Source organism: Tachypleus tridentatus, chromosome 11, assembly GCF_004210375.1.
Source record: "Tachypleus tridentatus isolate NWPU-2018 chromosome 11, ASM421037v1, whole genome shotgun sequence".
In the NCBI taxonomy this organism is placed as follows: Eukaryota; Metazoa; Arthropoda; class Merostomata; order Xiphosura; family Limulidae; genus Tachypleus; species Tachypleus tridentatus.
In genome coordinates, this window is record NC_134835.1 from 72,114,461 (window position 1) to 72,134,375 (window position 19,915).

The 19,915-nt window shown below is 29.6% G+C and overlaps 1 protein-coding gene across 9 annotated transcripts in view; it reads right to left on the reverse strand.

Annotated features, from left to right (window-relative positions):
• Positions 1-1,753: 1,753 nt before the first annotated feature.
• Positions 1,754-19,915, reverse strand: part of LOC143232446 (neuron navigator 3-like) — a 260,645-nt gene continuing 242,483 nt past the window's right edge. For 7 of the 9 annotated variants that reach the window (XM_076467907.1, XM_076467906.1, XM_076467908.1 and 4 more), the window contains 14 exons: positions 19,425-19,581; positions 18,874-19,033; positions 17,373-17,479; positions 15,189-15,278; positions 14,380-14,473; positions 13,450-13,524; positions 12,446-12,617; positions 11,496-11,606; positions 10,528-10,632; positions 9,998-10,069; positions 6,332-6,528; positions 5,360-5,478; positions 4,974-5,174; positions 1,754-4,095 (listed from right to left, as the gene is read on the reverse strand). In XM_076467907.1, the coding sequence (XP_076324022.1) occupies positions 3,952-4,095; positions 4,974-5,174; positions 5,360-5,478; positions 6,332-6,528; positions 9,998-10,069; positions 10,528-10,632; positions 11,496-11,606; positions 12,446-12,617; positions 13,450-13,524; positions 14,380-14,473; positions 15,189-15,278; positions 17,373-17,479; positions 18,874-19,033; positions 19,425-19,581 (1,804 nt within the window). In that variant the 3' untranslated portion in view covers positions 1,754-3,951. The other 2 variants (XM_076467912.1, XR_013017532.1) reach the window with 2 other exon arrangements.

A 19,915-nucleotide genomic window follows, 5' to 3' on the forward strand; every position in this document is an offset into this window, starting at 1 on the left:
ACGAACGAATTAATTCTATATTCATATAGAAACAATTCACTTAAAGGGGAAATAGGTTACAAGTGAGGTTTTCACCACTTAAGTTACATAATGTCTTCATAAAAATACTAACATCCATTGTCAACGTGCTTAAGTTAAACGGTTTGTAATGTTTGAAATTTATAAACGTTCCTTTAGTTTTCTAATTAATAAGCGTTTATCACAGTTGTGGTTTCCGAGTTTTATAGTATACAAACTGTAACCAACTAACAATATATACTGTCTCTTGGCGCGTTGCGTCAGTTTATAACCATTAGGAGAGCGAATTTCTAGAAATTTCAGAAGGCCCAATACTGGCAATCACTAGTAGTTACATACATACATTGTAAATTGTTGATTCTTACACTCGAGAATATTCTACGCTTTAGTGAATAGGCGGGAATTTAGCAATACATATTTAACGGTATAAGTAACATGCATTTCTAAACATAAAGTTAACTGAAATAAACATTAATATTAACATAAATATATAATAGTAAATCTGTTAGAAACATGAGGAAATTGTGTATTGATAGAATTGGTCTTGATAAAGAAAAGTGTCACACACATGACGCAGTCCTGAGGGACTTAAGTTTCTGTATGAAATAATGTGAAAGAGTCGATCCTCCACAGACTTGGAAACGTCTCCTAAGTAAAAAAAATGCAAATAAAAAATGATCAAATGGCCATGCAACCCATATGGGCGGAGGGCCTGCAAAATAAAGAACCTCAACGTAGTGTTGCAAGGCTTTTCAAGATTGAAGAAGACAGAAATAAGATGTTCCCGCTTGAAGGTTTCCCTGATTAACGTTTCAAGTCGAATCAGATGGTACATGGTGGAACACTGTTGGCGAAACCCATACTGGGTGAGCGAGAGGAGGTTGTTTGATTCAAGGAAAGAAACAAGACAAGCATTATCCATCCTCTCTAAGACATTACAAAGAGAGATAATCAATGCAATCGGATGATACTTAGAAGCAATCTTGGGATCCTTCTCAGGCTTAGAGAAAGGTAGGACAATAGTCTGTCGTTAAGCATCAGAAAAGAAGTTCTCCTGCCAGATTTGGTTAAAGACAACCAGAAAAAGAAGAGAGATAGTGCAGCATCTTACAGTGAACATCATCAGGTCCAGTCAATGTACTGCCAGACCAATGAAGAGCAAACTCGAGCTCCACCAGTGTAAACAGGTGATTATAATCACAAAGGCAGTCGGCCCAAAAAGAAGGAGGCAATTGTTCTGCTGATCTGACCTCATGGCCAAGAAGGCGAGGGAAGAAACAGAAGTGTTAAATGCATAAGGAAAGCTCTCATCAAGAGTACTGATGCTCTGTATATCAACAACTAATTGGTCATTGGAGAGCACGATGGAAAGTGTATTGCGCATTAATTTTTCGAATCTTGTCCCATATGATTACTGTGGGAAATGGGTCGAGGTTCTAGGTATAGAATGAACAAATTCTTTGAACAGTTCAATCTGTTACTGCTTCTATGCATTCATTAATAGATAGTAGATTAGGTATTAGATATTCATCTACAACTAAATATTAAGACTGCTTTAATAACTTCACTTTCTTGTTTTATCTTAGTCCATTGTTCTATACTGTATAACTATGTAGGATAAATATAACTAATTTTGAGGATAAAATTTTATGTAGTTAACACAAAATATTTTTTCAAGAGTTAATGTGTAATGAGACAGACTTTTATTTTGGTTACTCAAGAATACAAAATACTCTGTCAGAAAACATTTTGTTTTATTTACAAAATCTATACAAGACAGCTTTACAGTTTTAGACAAAATACTGAGGTCAAACCGACCAGGGGAAAGAAAAAAAATACTGAGGTCAAACTGACTTGGGTGAGGGTGCAGAATATTTTATGCTCATTTGGTTACAAAAAGATAATGACTTTATGTGCACATTATGTTGTACAATGTAAATAAGCTTTATAAACATACACATTAGAGAAATCTTAATGTATGTCAAATATACTGAAATAACACACTTTTCTGGAGTTTTAATATTATCAAAAACAAAACAATTGTTCACACACTGTTGCAGACTTTGATTAGATGTAAGAGAACATAAACGAATGTTCCAATTCTCCACAAAAATAAAAACGTACAAGTCAGAACACACACACACACATTTATTTTACAAGCTTCGTTATCAAGTTGTTTTTATTTTTTTATAACCTGTTACTACAAGTTGTAAAAAACAGCTACACAAGTGCCCACAGATACACCAAGGTATATAAAGTGATAAATAGAAGATATTCCATTCCTATAGATAATATAAGACATGAAAGCTAAAACAGACCTTGTTCTACCAGCAGAACTCAAGATTTTACAGCATGTATTATGCTTACTTTCACCACTACCATTGTACACTATACATAACTCAGTTACCCATGATAAGCTAATCAAGTATCCCAAAATTTGTATTGGTATATAACTATACAACACTTTGTTCAGGACAACAAGGAAAATTTTCACATTCTCAATTCATTTATTATGGCTCTGTGGTTCTACACCCTACAGCTCCGTGATTTTAAAGACCACAAGTATGATCCTGCAAATGCTGAAATGTACAGCTTGGAATCTTGTTTAGTGTACTAGTACACGTTTTTATGGCAGACCCTTGTTGTTATCCCCATTTTTAATCACCCATTATACTGCAATCTTTATTTAATCTTAATACACACAAAATAAATTTGTAAAGTTAAAAAAAAGGACAACCTTGATAAAATAATATGGTTACATTTAGGAAACTAATGAGAATTATAATTATAAAGAAATTACTTAAACTATACTTGTTTCTTTGGTGGGTCTAGAAATGTACAAATTCATTATATTTGTTTATGCAGTACTATATAAAAATGTTATTGTGTAGTTATTACGTTTGTTTGAGAAGAGAAAGAAAACTTTATTTAGCTTATACTTTGAAAAGAAATGGAATTTTGGTAAACAGTTGTGAACAAAACTGGCATGAACCTTTACAACCCAACTGTTAACTATTACCAGAACCAATCTAAGCACACAAAGGTATAAAACCAATATTCATACAAAGTGAGTCCATCTACAGTTAGATAAAAATTAAACACATCTTTACATAAAGATATGTTTGATACTTTATCAAACTCACCTTTATATAGATATTATAATATAATATTTAGATAAAGATAGAGAGTTCTAAAAATTGAACTTGAGCAATAGCATAACCCACTTCGTTGAAGTATTACACCAGTAAAATAAATAACGTTTTTGCAGCACATAATTTTAAATGTGGTAATCATATAAGAACTGCACAAAATATCACAACACACAGTATAAAAGCACTTGTTCCATAAATAAATAAAAATATGTCACATTACAAATTCTCAGTTGTGCAAATAAACTTGTTATACTGTTATAAGTCTAACATGTTTTTTTTTAAAGTCTAGTTACAAAAATCTAAGGACAAGTTTGTGATGTTACAAATAAATATGAGTGTAAGTGTGATTGTAGCACTAAATAACATATCTGTTGTATTAGGTTATATCTCAGAATGAAGTAGAAAAATTAAAACAGTACTTTCTGCTTTCATAACAGAACCACACAAATTCTGTATGATATATTCTTACCTGTTTTGTTCTTGGTATATAAACTTATGTAATAAAATACCACGTTAATAAGATATATAGAAATCAACGATTGAAATATAAATTTCAAATAATCATACAAACTTTTTTAATATTTCCTTCTAAAAAAATGACTATTTTACAAAACCTTAGTACACGTGTATTTTTCTTAAAAGTAAAGAAATACTTTGAAGAACTTTACAAAAGTGAAATATTTCTTTCAGAAGTAGAACATTCTGAGTATGTTATAATACAGAGTCTGAAAGTTCATGTCTGTGCTAAGTCTTCAGATAGAGAAGGACTAGATGGCTGTTTTCAAAGTGTTGATTCTACAGTATCTCCAGTCATGAGGTCAGTGGAAGTAAAAGTTTGATCATGATCGCTGATGGTAGTGTCACCATCATTACCATGAGGACTTGAGCAACTTGCAGCTTCTTGTAATCTCATGAGCATGTTTAGCTGTGTAGAAACAGTAACTTATTTACAGAACTTATGTATACAATTGTTTCAATTCTTGAATTAAACTTTATAATTTTTTCATTTTTATTTTTTACTCTAATGGAGAAAAGTCCATTTTAAACATATTTTTTGTTTCTTAATATTTTAGTTAATTAAAATTATTCATTCTTTTCATTTGTTAATTACAAAGTAAATTTTCAGTAATTTTGGTAGAAAGTATTCTTGAATGATTCTAGGCTTTAGTGACCAATAATTTAATTAAGAAAACACAAGAACAACATATATGAGCATATAAATACAGAAAGTAGGACTATCGTAGATTACATTTTTTAGTGTATAAAATTGTGCATATGACTTGCAATAGTTATATACAATTTTTGATTTTGTTATTTCTTCATCAGAAGCAAATACTCAATAAAATGTTTCTTATTAGTAAAATGTGCCAGTAAATTGTATTGGTCTCAGAGGTAATGAAATAATGTTTTAAGTGAATCTTTTGAGAGCTCCACTTGCTAGTTACCAGAATAATTATTTTAATACCACAAATGAATTTTGATAAGGAATGTTCATTAGTTAGATGATAAAACATTAGATACTAAATTTTAAGAATTGGTTAAATTGTTGTATTGAAGCTTAATCACCCATGTAGATAACATTGTATATAAACAAAACAGTGATGTTAAGTATATTGTTCATCAGTGTCATATTAAACTGGCTGAAAAATACAGAAATACCAATAAAAATAGTTAAGTTTTAAAATGAAACTAAATATAAAAATAATTTGCAAATTTCAGCTATGTGTTCCAGCATACATCTGTTAATAAGTAGGTAATGAAATAGTTCAACATGTACTCCTGTTGGTGGTAAAACCATCTTACCAAAGGATCAGCTTCCACATCACTTTGTGCTCCTTGGGAACCTTTGGTAGTTGCACCTGGTGATGGATGACTTTCATAACCCACATCCTCTGGCCTAAGTCGTAGCAATTGAGGCCACTCTCCTTCACCTGAAGTCGGCCATGGATAAGATTCATAAACCCAATCTGCTGGATCGTCCCAGGGAGCTCGACGACCATATAACTACAGATATTAAAAATTACAGATGAATACTTAAATTACCACATAGATAATAAGCAGATGCAGGAGAAGTAGCTTTGTAACTAAAGCAGAAAATTAAACTGTACAAAATGTAAAGGAGAAATCTAAAAAGTGTAATCTAATGTTTAGAGCTAAGGAATAAAATAGTTTAGAAAAAACTGGTGTACCTGTAAACCTTCCCTGACTGCCTCTAGGAGGTAAGGAACAATACTGTAATTCCACAGATCTGTAAACCACACTTGGGAGCTAGCGACATTTATAGGGCATGACAGGAATAATCTGGGACCTGGAAATGGGACATGTGTGATCTTCAATGACAACAAATTAGGTAATAGTTAGCAATCCTTACATATATGCAAAAGAATTAACTGAAATTATAACAGTGGCTAATTACTTGGTACTGTATTATGGGAAAATATAGCTTGGATACAAATTTTTCCTTGTATTTTCATTACAATGCACAAAAAAATGTTTAGCTTTTTAACTTTTGTTTTGAAAATGATTACTTTAAACGATATAATAAAACTATCCATAATACATGAAAAGGGATGAATAAAAGTAGAACAAAACTGTTCATTTGAAGAGCAGAGAAATGTCTTTAACATTTTAAACAATAGCAATTTAACATCTACAGACTGATAAAACCTGTTTGTAACATACTCTACAAATCCAAAATAAAACAACAAAGAAATACAGAGTAGCAAATCTAAACTTCCAAATGCAAAATTATGGATTCCAAACAAATATGAATCTAGATACAAAAGTACAGGTTAAAAAAAAAAAAAACCACTAGTCCACAGTTACAGATCCATAAGGAAGAGGAGGACCTCAGAACAGCATATCCAAAGCCATGCTATTATACCATGTTCTTCAAAAAATAACATTTTTTACCTTTTATTTAAAAACCATTACTGTCTGCACGCTACTTCTATTTCTAGAAATATGGAAATTTTTAAGAGATAAAAAACAAAGTTAGAAATGCTGTAATAATGTACCAATTGTTTCTAATAATAACATAAACTCTTCTTTCTTCTAATTTTCCCAGAAGAAAAACAAACTGCACTCACATTTCAACAGCATGTTTAATCTTTTCTCTGTAAACATTAAATAATCATAGTCTACTGACATTTGTCACTTACCAATAGTAACATCAGATGAACTATGGGTTTCTAGAAACTTGTTTAAATGTGCCCACACCTTTGGCATCCAATCAATAATAGTAGTAAGTTCTGGATTCTGTGAACCACTCTGGATTTCATGTTCTACAAGTTTTCTCCTAAGGTATCTGCCTAAGAACCCTTTCACAGGTTCCATATGATTAGCACAAAGGACCCACCTACACATAATACACATTTTTGACCAAATTATGTATGTTCACACATGTAAAAAAAAGAAAGTCAATAATGTATCAAATGCTTTCAAAGTTAATATTTCAAAACTGTGATTATCATATTTGTTTTGCAAGTAAAAACAACAATATGTGGGAAACAAACTGAAAACAGCTCCACAATCTTACTAGTGTTGAAAATATCTTTCTTTAAAAATTAAAATAAATATAAATAGATCAGACATGTGCATATATACACACAAACATATACAAAAAACCTGCACTATTTATTCCTTTTCTGAAGTTGAACCGATTTATTACTTATGTAAGTGATTCTAATGAAAATTAGAACTTTTATACAATCTTTTAATGATATTATTTAATTTATAAAATTTTGTGATGAAGAAAATGGCCCATATTTTTGTAATTAAGTCATAAAATTATCTTAAATTGTGACAAATATTTTAAACCATTACTTCAAGACTTTTCAAAGTATAAAATTATAATTAACAGAGTATTAAAACATTTATTGTTTTTTAAAGACAACATTATAACATATCAGATTGTAAGTATGGAAAAGTGCTTCAGATCAGCTCTCTAACACATTTACACTTGAAGTTTAGGAGCATCTACTGCAACACCACAGATCAGGGTTATAATATTTACAATTTTCATAAAATGTATATCAAATTTAATAGTTTCTGTGTTTATTTCAAATAAACTTAGCACACAGTGTTATCCTTTTCATCACAAGTTTGGTGGAATCCAACCAGCTCATAACCACAAAAGTATCCTTGAAAGTAATTATACTATGATTTTTGATACTATATGCATATGTTTACAAAATTTTGCAAATTATGGGTAAACATTACAAGACTTATATATACAAAACATCAAGCTTTATAATTATTTATTAAGTTTTTAATTAAAGGTTTTCTTATAATTTTTTTTTTTCAGAATGTTGACAATCCAACATGCAGAGTGATTTTCATTTTAAAATTAAAAATACTTTTATGCACAAAAAAAATTCAAATGTGAAGTTTTTATAACTTAAGGATTAAGTAGATTTAAAAAAACAACAACTTATATATTATTCATGTTATTTTCTCTACAAATTGGTATCTCTCTTAGTGTGGTAGATTTGATTGTAACCACCAGAGAAAATTAGAAAATAAATATAAATTATATTTTTTCTTTCTAAACTGATTACAAATTATAACTAAAAAAAACAAATGTTCAGTGTAAATAGCTTAAATGTTAAAACAGTATAGATTTATATATATTGATTATTTTGACTATACTAACCTTTCAGACATTGCTTACTAATTTGATAGAAGTTGCAATGACACTGCATTGGTGTACTTATGTTACCATATCCAAGAATAAAAACTAACCACCAAATAGTTACCTGTCATGGCTGTGTTTTAATGGACTAGTACTTTGTAAAATACATAACATTTCAGTTATAATACATTGTATATGTATATACTTTATTAATATTTACAAACAAGTTTTTAATCTTATTTTTTTAAAACATAAAACAGTAAATAAAGAGGTAAAGCAATTATATATTCTAGTTATGACCTTTGTACTCAGCTGCTGCTTGTTGTAGGTTGCTAAGCCTTGAGAAATTTCACACATGGAGGATGTGTAACAAAATAATATTTTTAGGTTTTATATATACATTTCAATAACCAAAGAAATCACAAATTAATATTTCAATACCACAGAATTTTATTATAATTTATCAAGTTTAGTGAGATGTATTTATGCATAAAAAATATGAAATTACAAACAAGTTAAAGACTTAACTTATCAGTATGAAGATTTGCCACAGACGAAAGAGATGATGCCATTATATTTAAAAATGGCTGAAAATCCTCTTGTGAGACATTTGGAGCTTGTGATTGGTTACTCACATGTCATATATAGAATTGAGTGTATATGAAAAACTGTTTTCAAAAATTGAAGAATGTGGGTGGGACTACTATGTTTGATTCAGTACGTAGCAATATCTCAGTACATAGAAAAGATAGGATGTTATTATTTCATATTTTAGCTTTAAATATTGGTACTTTGAGTTTCTAATTCGTACAAAACTATAAACTTGGTATTTTGACGTTACAAATATCTGATTTGAATCAGTGCTGCATCCAACATACTGCATGACACACAAAAGTTGATGTCAGGTGCATTTTTTAAATATTTGCTTTTGAATTAAGAAATTAGCTACTGTATAATGCTAAAATTTAAGTATAATCTACACTCTGATACCAAATGTAATGATATAAATTAATAAATAGAAATTCCATAAAATTTTGAAAGCAAGTCCACAAACGTGATGACACGTTTTACCCAGTTACCAGTCACAATAGAGTTAATGAATATCTAACTATTAGATGAGAGTTCTTGGGAATGTATTAACATTCCCCTCTAGGGCAGTTCTCAGCTGATCTAGAATATGTGGATGGGTAAAACAGAAATGAACTCTGGCCTATATGTTGTTTTAAGGGTTAAGGTTGACAGAAAATTCTATTGAAAATTTTGTAATATACTTAGGCAGTGTCCTTGCTGTTTATTATTAAGCACAAAGCTCACCATTGGTACCAAAACCTTGTTTTTAGCAGTCTAAGTTTGCAGATTTACTGCTGTGACATTGGTGGGGCATTAGGTAGTGATGTACACTCCTGAGACCAAGCACTATCATCTATAAAATAAAATTAGATCTAAAGAACCCAACAGGACTTTATTCCAACAATACACAGGGTTCTTATCTGTAAATAAAACAGGAGTTCCAAAGTGCCAGTGGCAGAAGTCTTGGTTCTCAAGCTTGGTGATAAGCTTTAAGATTAATTAAGTATAACTAGTTTTGAATCACATGTGAAGTGGCTTGATGGAAATTCTTTGTTAAGTTTCAAGGCATTAGCAAAGTGATTTCACCAAGTTTGGTTGCAAGATCCTGTTGTTGCTATTGGACTGGGACTGTTGGCTGCTACTTACTGGGATATTGATTTTCCAATATTTTTTCCTTAAACTAGAAATTATAGTTTGTGAATCCAAAGTTAACAGCAACAGAGCTCGAATATTTTCACTCTCAACATCTTAACAGATTTAATGATTTTATCAAATAATAAGAGAAATTAATGAGCCGTTTTCTTGATGCAAATTTAAGTTAGGAAGATATTTTAATATAATTTGAATATCATACTGGATTTAAAAAAATTGCTTAAATATTTACTGACTTCTGTCAACGTGAAATTTATTAAGAGTTTATCTGATTCCTGTGACAACAATGTACAAAAATGCAACTTCAAATGAATGTTTATTATTACTGTTTATAAAATCCTTATATCTCTGGTGCAGAGAGCCTAGTTGCTTTGCACCATGAAACACCAAACCAATCAATCTTATATCTCTACTTTATCTTGACCAGCATATATAAATATATAGTATACATTGTAAGTTATAAAATTCTCACCTAAAGTTGTGATGAAGTTGAAGGTTTGTTGTTGAGCAAGTGGCTTGGTTCATTGTTCCAATAATATATGGACTACAAGAAAAACACGAGAAAGAAAAGACAAATTATCATTCTCAGTTTTCCAGTTTTAATCTAACAACCCACTCTTTCACACTGATTGCTGAAACTGTATTTAAAGTTATTGCAGAATTATGTTATCCTTACTCTATAAAAACTAAACAATTACACAGTTATATTTACTTGTTTTTATACAGAACTTAACCTGAAGCATCAAATTTATTCAGAATAAATGTCTTTATAAAAAATTAGCACAACCAAATCTTTACAAAATTATTTATATGCATGAATAGCACAGGTGTTTCCTGTATATCTTATTTCCTTACACAAAGTTATATTTACAACAATTTTTTTTTGCTTTACATATTTTTATGTTTGTGTTAAACTTTTTCAAATATTCTCCAGGTATCTTTATTTACAGATGAATATGAATTAAAAAAGTCTCATTAAAAGTAAGTTATTAATAGAAATACCATTTCTGATATTTGGCACTAAGGAAACCGTTGAACACTTCACCTAAAGAACCTACATGGTGGAGATTATCCAGAATTATCACAGTTGGAAGATCTGAGGGGTTACTGCAAAAGAAAGATGTCACACTGAAATTCTGTATAGTTAATAAAAAGCAAAGTGTATAATTATAAAAATTGACATTAGCAACTTGTGATTTTTCTAGATAGTTTGTAGTACAAATTACACAAGCCTATAAATTTAAACTTCATAAAAGTTGTTTTGGTATTAACAAAATATTTTCCTTAATTCAACTATGCAGATTTTGAAAATGATATTCATTTTTCTCTATTACATAAGAATTTTTTTGCAAACTGTGAAGAAAAAAAACTCTATTATGTTGTTTACCACAGCAAATATTTTATTGTTATGTTTGGCTTCTAGAATAATAGATTAGAATCATTCCACAATCAGTCTAGAGAAATCTATAGTCAGTAGTTGTCAATATTTTAAATATAACAAAATGTGACTTGATTTCAATGAAAATGATTTACTTATGTAAAAGTGCATATGAGACTTTGTTTAAAATATGTTCATGATGGAGAAAAATGGATATCATTTTTGGATTCAGAGTACAAGAATCACAGGCCTGTGTTATCTAAACTATTTAAAATGAATGTGGAATATAAGTAATAAAAGAGAGAGTAAAAAACAGTGATAACTTAATATTAATTCTTTAAAAAAATAGCATTACTGTTATAAAAAGTTTCTGATCATGAAAATAATTATATTTAATATTGATAATTAATGATAATCATAATTAATATTCAAAGTACTTTAGTTTCAATTGCACAAGAATAAAATATTATATTTTTTAATCTTAAACTAATTTAAAGCATTAATAAGTACTAAAATAACACACTTCATAATCAGTTATAGTTTTGAAAGGAACAAGACTTATCTACAAATACATTTGTGTTTATTAACTTACCTACTCTCACATTGTTCTGCTACATTAGTTAAATATTGTCGAAGTTCTTTAGCTGATTTGTGGTCAACACCAAATGTTGCTATAGCACCAGGACTGACCTCTTTTCCATTCCTTTATAAAACAGAGATAAAGATATCTACTTGAGTAAATGTTCTAAGTTAAAAACTTGCATCTTACCTTAAACTATTTCTATTCTCCAAGAACTAATTGCATGTAGTTTGATTACTAAGTTACTTGAATATATAATATTTACCTTTAGTGTTATTTAGAAGGAATTGTTTTCTTTTTGTTTTTGAATTTCACACAAAGCTACTCAAGGGCTATCTGCACTGGCCATCCCAAATTTAGAAGTGTAAGACTAGAGGGAAGGCAGCTAGTCATCACCATCTACCAACAAATCCTGGGCTACTCTTTTACCAATGAATGGTGGGATTGACTGTCACATTATAATGCCCCCACAGCTAAAAAGGGCGAGCATGTTTGGTGTGACTAGAATTCAAACCCGTGACCCTCAGCTTACAAGTTGAATGCCTTAACCCACTTGGACATGCCAGGCCCTATTCAGAAGCAAAGACTGAAAAGTAGTTTTCATTATTAACAAGCAATGACTTTCTTTACATTTGTTGCTATTATTAAAGTATTCCTACGTGCATAAGACAGAAACACTTTACAAACTATACCTAATTCCCCCACAAAATTTAACTTTGAAAAAAGTTTGTTCTTTAATTATTGTGATTTTTGTTGCTAAATGAAATTCCTTCAGAATATTTTTTATTGTATTTATGAAACACAAAATTCAAAACATATATGCTACTTGTGGTTATTATATTAATGTCCCATGGTTTATTAATTTTGATGAAACACTTTGTGGTTATGATACTTATGCTAGCCAGTTTTGCAATGTTTTTGAAACACAGATAATTTGACCACATGATTATTAAAGAATATACCTCAAGACAAGGTACTCTGCAAGTTTCTGAGCAAGGTAGGTTTTACCCGTTCCACTAGGCCCACACAAAATAATCCTCCTGTGCTCCATCAGCAATGACACATACCGCTGAATTATAGACTTGGGAATAAGGGTTTCAAATGTGAGACCTTCCACAGAACTCTGACTTGTGCCTTTCCAAAATATATACACAAAATAATCTGAGCTGTACAGCTTATGAAAGTAATGAAACTATTACATATTTTTTTTATATAATAGCTAAATTATTAGGAACTGTAATTTATAAAGCAAAACTGTCACATATAGCACAGAAACATAATCATTTCTTTTTGAAATACACTTCCATAAGTGTTCTAGAGAGAATTATCAAAGAAAAAAAGTAAAAACCATGTTGTTAACAAGTCAAAACTTTAACAATACTAAAAACTGAATTTAAATACACATTCAGTCATGTGAAAAATTTAGAACACCCTATGAAAGCCTGTGTATTTTTGTAACATTTTTGGGTATATAGATATTTAATCTCAATTTTAACAATACTGAGAGATTATAGGAATAAAACTAAACAATTAAAACTAAAGAAAAGACTTTTCAAGATCTTCTGTAAATGTAATTCTACAAAAAATGCATATTCTAACTAAGGAAAAAGTTAGGACACCCTTCCCCCTAATAGCTAGTGTTACCCCCTAACTTCTTCATGACTTTATATTTATCTAGTTAATAGGTGAATCAGTAGTATATATGTATATATTATTGATTCATCTATTAACTATATAATTTAAAGTTCACACAATAAGTTACATTATTAACAGAATAATTGTTTTCTTGAAGTTTACTTAATAAACAAAGTAACACAACTGGAAGTGTATATAGAAATATCAATAATTCATGCATCACCGAAATGCAAAAGTATAAATTAAATACACCTAAACCATTACTTATTAATCTTATTGGCTATAACAAAAACAAGAGATAAAAATAATTTATGTAAAGTTGTAAATTTACCCTTTAAAGTGATTCGTATTTGCATGTCATCACCAACTAGATAACCACAAGGTAATAATTCAGGTAATTCTGCATCTGTAAACCCCAAAAAAATTCATTTATGATGTTCATGACATTTTAACTTTTCACAGTTATAAAACATATATTAAAATATAAAACATGTCCTAAAATTCTTTTTGTGTACAGGCAAGATGGATATTGAAAATTTCTAAGTGAAAAGAAAATTAGTTCTAAATTATTTACGTAAAAACGGCTTGTTTGGATTGAGAAAATTTTTTTACGTAGAGGAGCAAAGAATGTTTCGACCTTCTTCGGTCATCGTCAGGTTCTCAACCCAAACAAGCTGTTTTTACATAAATATTTTTCTCTACAAGTGGGTTTTCTTGACATCACTGATTAGTTCTAAATTAATTAAAAGTGTAATCATTTAATAAATTACTGTGATGCTTGTCTAATATTTATTATCTACACAATGATTAAGAAAATAAAAAAAAAACTTACCTGAGTTTTTGTTGTCTAAATGTTTGGTTGAAAATAGAAATAAAGTTGTAGAATTTAGTTTTCAATAAATTAATATTTCAAAAGAATAAATATGAATTAAAAACAGGATATGCAAAGACAGAATACATGGGATTCAAGTTTTCTAAAGCAGAAGTACTTTAGAGATAAGATAAGAAAACTTCTCAACTGTGACAAAAGATATTAAAATCACACTAAATAAAAAAAACGTTATCATAGAAAAACAGGTGTGATTTTGATGCACATACTGATGTAATTTTAGCAATATTCTTTTTGCAATTTGTGTTTTGAAGGAAACTTATCATCATCATTGTAAGCATACAAAATTAATTGAATAATGAATATGTCAATCAAATTAATGGAAAATATAACTACTGTTTTTTTTAAAGTGTTTTCCAGCTCAATATCTACCTTTTGCTCGGACAATTTCTCCTATATGGTAACTTAAAACACTCTCTGTGTTCAATCCCAGGTTTGATACTGGATCAATCCTTTGAACATATTCCTAGGGAATCAAATGAAAGTAATTAATGACATGAGTGAACTCCGAAGTAATTGGGTGTTTTTTATAATCAACCTTAATAAGTGAGTAAACGTGTTGAATTTAATTACTTATCACTACTCAAATATTTAATATTATTTTTCATCTGAATGTTTCTAAGTAATGAATAAATCTATATTTACGAGTCTATCTGTAAAATATTGATTAAACTTTCTGCAAGATTAAAGTCCTTTATAATAAAACTTTATTGCCCATTATGTATATATTTTTAGTTTTATCAGTGACTTTACTTGCTTTCACTAAACTTCAAACTTGACTGTTGTTGATACTTGAAACCATGAGTACTTGGTAAAGCTCCATAATTATAAAATTCAGGAAAAACATGACAACTGTACATTTCATAAATACACCATTTAGCCATGATTTTGCCTTGTACATGTCTTGTTTTTCCTCGATTCTGTCAGTAATTATTTATTTTCACAGACACTCATAAGTGCACATCAAAAATATAAAAAACATATTATATTAGATATATGACAAAAAGTATAAATCATATATTTTGTAAATAATATGTTCTAATGATTTAATCAAAATTATAGAAATTGTATTTTACAAATATTTTTTCCCATACTTAAGGAAATCAACTTTTCCTTGCATAAGCAATGTACCTTACTAAAACCAAAAGAAATAGATGTAAAGACAAAAATAAAAGCCTTACTTTAAAAATTCGTTTTAATACATTGTCCATAATATCCCACTTTGTCTTTCCACTGACTGACAAAGCTCCAATAAGAACTTCACTGATGTTCTGCATGAAAAGAGTTTAGTTTAAATGAATGGAATAAAGTTTGTGATTATTCCTATTTTATTTCAATAACATTTAGCTTATATAATCAACCAATTTACAAAGAAAAAATTTAAAGCTATTATTATATAATATCAGAACTTGTGGTCACAGATATCTCACAAGAAGTATTTTTTCAATATGAAATCTGACCATATTCTACTCATGAATTAATAATTATCAATGAGCATCCTAGCTTCAACAGGGTTAATGTTTTAAAAATTTAGGATTCTTTGTATATCATAAAAACAGTAATTTGATATTTATATTATAACAAGGTGAATGATCATTATAAATAATTATTAATCTTTCTTTTCAAAATTATATCTGTGTAAATTTGTTATTAATATGTTTTTGAAATATTTATTATATTCTAGTGACAATATATGTGTAGAGAATGACTATATTTTTCTAGTAATCCATGAAAATAATATTTTTTTATGTATTTTTGGTTATCTCTCTTAAATACTGCTAGATTAGTATTTAAACTTCTGTATATTTTTAAGCTACATTCAAATGTTATTCTTAACACATCTTTATAGATTGACAAAAAATTGATTCTGAAAGACATATTCTCATTTAGCCAACTGTATGACCCTGCAAATTATTAATTATGAGAATAAAATCAGTGAATTATATTAAGAATCTGTGGGTCTTCATTTTAGACTGTCTTCCTGTGCTGGGTCCTCTGCTGTTTGAAATATATATGAATGAGATTGACACTGGAATGATCAACAAAGTTTTGAAGTTTGCAGATGACATCAAGAAATTTGGGGTGGTTAACTATATCAAAGGTGCTGCTGATTTACAAGGAGATTTAGATCGTATGATGCACTGGACCAAAATGTGGCAGGTGATGTTTAGCTATCCAGAAATAAGGTGATACATGTAGGTTTTCAAAAATCAAATTATTGTTATAATTTAAATTGAAGTACATTAAATACTATGGTTCAAAAACAAAATCTTGGTGTTGTGATCCAAAAATCACTTAAGTCATCTAAATAATGTACTGTAGGTAGCACCAGGACTAATAGGATTTTGGGTAGGATTTACAGAAACACTAAATAGGAGACAAGAGATAACATTGTTTCTCTGTACAGTTCTCTCATAATGCATCATTTAGTGTAGTGTGTACAGTTTTGGAAACCATTCCTTAGGAAGGGCACTACATTTTTGGAGAAGATTCAAAGAAGAACAACTACAATGATACCTTCGGATAGTGGGATTGTCCTATGAGGAGAGACTAAAAATCTTTATATTTGTTTTCCCTGAAGTGGAGAAGGGACAGAGAGGATTTGGTTGACGTGTTTAAGACTGTTAATTGTATTGATAATATAAATTTATGAAAATTTTTTGGGTTTAGCAGTGAAACCAATAAGGGGTCATAATTTCAAATTTTGGCAGTGTAGGAGTTGTCTGCAGTTTAGACAAGTGCATGTGTGTTTTTCTAACAGCAAAGCCACATCAGGTTATCTGCTGAACCCACCAAACCCCTGATTTTAGCGTTGGAAATCCATAGACATACCACTGTAGTAACAGAGAGCAGTTTAGACTATATCACTTTTCAAACACAGCAGTTGGCCTTTGGAACAAGCTGCCTTAAAGGATAATGAGGCAGAAAATTTGACTGTATTCAAGAAAATATTAGCTGAATACATGAGTAGCAAGTGGTAGACATCTTTGATGGGCTAATATGTTGCTTTTTGTCCTTTTAAAATTTTATAAATTTACCTCTGACCTGAAGAAGTGTGCTTTAATTTGGGTGTTTTAAAAATTAAAACATGCTGTGGATTGAACGTGGGTTGTTATAGTTATAGCCAAGAGATCCGATTGGATAAAATTTGGTGATATTGCATTAATATGCTCCTTGATAACACAGCAAATTTCAGCCAGTGCTTATAATTTTTGTGCATCAATATTAACAAGCATGGGGTGCACATATACCCGGTCGGATTTTATTACTCATCACGATCTCTACCAACTTACCCTCAAATCTAAAAGTAGCACATTGTCCACTTTATGTATTCATGGTTGAAAGAATGTTAGAAAATGTCTTACCTCGTTTTGAGTTCTGAATTTGTTATAATCACCATGACAACCTAAAAATATGGATACAGTTACATGTTTGCCTTCTTGTTCATTGGCAGCATCAGTAAGGTATACATCTGTTGAAATAAAAATTATAAGAGGAAAATAATTCAGATTTGAAAACAACCCTTATTTGTTTTTTTATTAAGTGATTAAAATTTAGAAATATGTAACTGATTTTAGCTCTTTATCTGAAACATGTTTCTTTATTGTGAAATCAAATCACATCTATTACAGTGTGCATTTCAGCCTTAGTTACACTGAGCACAGTGTAACAGTAAACTGATATACAGCAATAACTAACCAACAAATCTAGTACTAGGGTGTCAATCCAGGCTTTAGATACACATGAATTGAAGTTTTCTTTCTTTCCTTAACTAGAACTACAACTGTTCCTTAAATGATACAGTATATCTTAAATATTGTTTTGTAACAAATAGTACTTCTGTTTCAGTTCAAACTGTACTTACATGTAATGGCTCAGAATTGACCTATTACCTAAGTTTACATCATCTAATACCAGACTGCCAAGCTACTTTAAACAAACACAGAACTTGTTTCAACATTTTGTCATATCAGCTTACCAGTGTAAATCCAGACTTTAGTTTCACACAACAACACAGAACTGAACAATGTGTTTGTTTTACACAAGAGTAGAGAACTGACATATCATTCATTTAATGTCATATCAAATAATACTAGAGTGTCACTCCCAGCAAAAGGTACTTATTTACAATATAAATTTATCTGTAAAAGCACTCTAAAATAATAATATTCAGTATCAAATTCAAATCAGGCTTTAGTTATGTAGAATATGACCTGGAACTGAATGATAGCATCACCCATATGTCATACAAATGGAGTTGTCAGTTTCAGCTTTGATTGCATCAGACAAAGTAATGACAAAAACAATTTCGTAACATTTTATCAACCAAAACAAAACTGTCATAATTCACAATTAAGTAAGTAACAGTACTGGTAACATTCAAGAAAATAGTCTTATTTTTGCATGATTTACCCACATTTTAGACAAAGAATAATTTTATTAATTTTAGCAGAATCTGTTATTTATTTTTTTTTTTAAAAGGCATTATAAAAAAGTCAATGTTTATAAATACTGAAAGCCCTTCTTAATGCTTTACAAAGTTTTAGGTTTTTGATAAGTCAAACCAGTAACTAATAAAGATCTTGAGGCCCTTTTAAATCTTTAAATTTCAAAGTTTGTTAATCAAGAGGTAATTTATCAAAAATAGGTAAGACCAAAATAATCTTGAGGCAATATTCCCTCAATTTTAGTTATAAATATAAAAGAACTTTTGAACAATAAACTGATCTTTCTTATATTTTATCTCTAAAATTTTAGTTGTTTCTTTGACATATACTGTGTGATCCTATGCACCTGATACAACTATTTTATCTTTTGACTTTCACCAAACTAAAACTTACCATACCTGAATAGAAAATACCTTACCAAGACCAGACGGTCCTGAGCATTCAGAGGCACTTAGTCTTTTTTCTAGGCTTTCAGCACTATTTCTAAGAAGCAAGGATGTCTGAGATGAGGTAAGAGAGTCTGTAGATACAAGTTTCTGTAATCGACTGTTGTCTTGTTTCAAATTCACCATTTCATTCTAACAAAAAATATATAAAACTATATTTCACATTTATAAATTTGTTTCCACATGAGAATGATTTGTTCTGATTTTTAATTAAAAAAACGAGAATGAAGTTAAGTAATGTCTGAAAACAACAAAAATCTTTCTAAGCTCAACTCTTTCATCAATGAAATATGTGTAGTACTTTTAGTTTTCTTAGCACAAAGCTATATCATGAGCTATTTGTGTACCATATAAAACTAAGCCAAATATGTTATTGTTGTAAATCTATTACAGACTTATTACCCCTGACCCACCACAGGAGGGGGAACAAAGGATGTGTAGTAAACTGTATTTCTAGTAAATAAAAATTCAATGAAAATTTATAAACCACCTAGTAGGCTGACTGTAAGCTATATTTAAGCACCTGCATTTTGCTGACAGTTTCTTTTAGGCTTTCTAGTTGTTGAGCTGAAGTCAGAGCCTCAAGACGAATATCTGTAATAATCATTTCTTTTTCTCTCAACTGTTTCTTGAGTTTGTTCACTGTCTCTGATGATCTCTCATCATCTTTCTCATACAACCTAGTTAGAATAAATAAGAATAAACATTTTTAAAACTTTAATCAAGTTTTGAAATCATTGAAGGAAACACAATGTTATCAACAGTTTTTGTTTATATAAAACATAGTACAGACTATTGATGGTAATTCTCATATGAACCAATACCAGTTTAATGTGTTTATTAACATCAAAGTTATCTTAATTTTGTTCAAGTTGAAATGTCTAAGAATATCAATTACTCTTCTAATGTCAGTCTTTATCTCTGGCTTGTGTTCAAGAACATTGTTAATGTAAGTTTGTTTATAACAAAAATGGAAAAAAAAGAGCATTACAATACTGAAATACAATGAAAAAA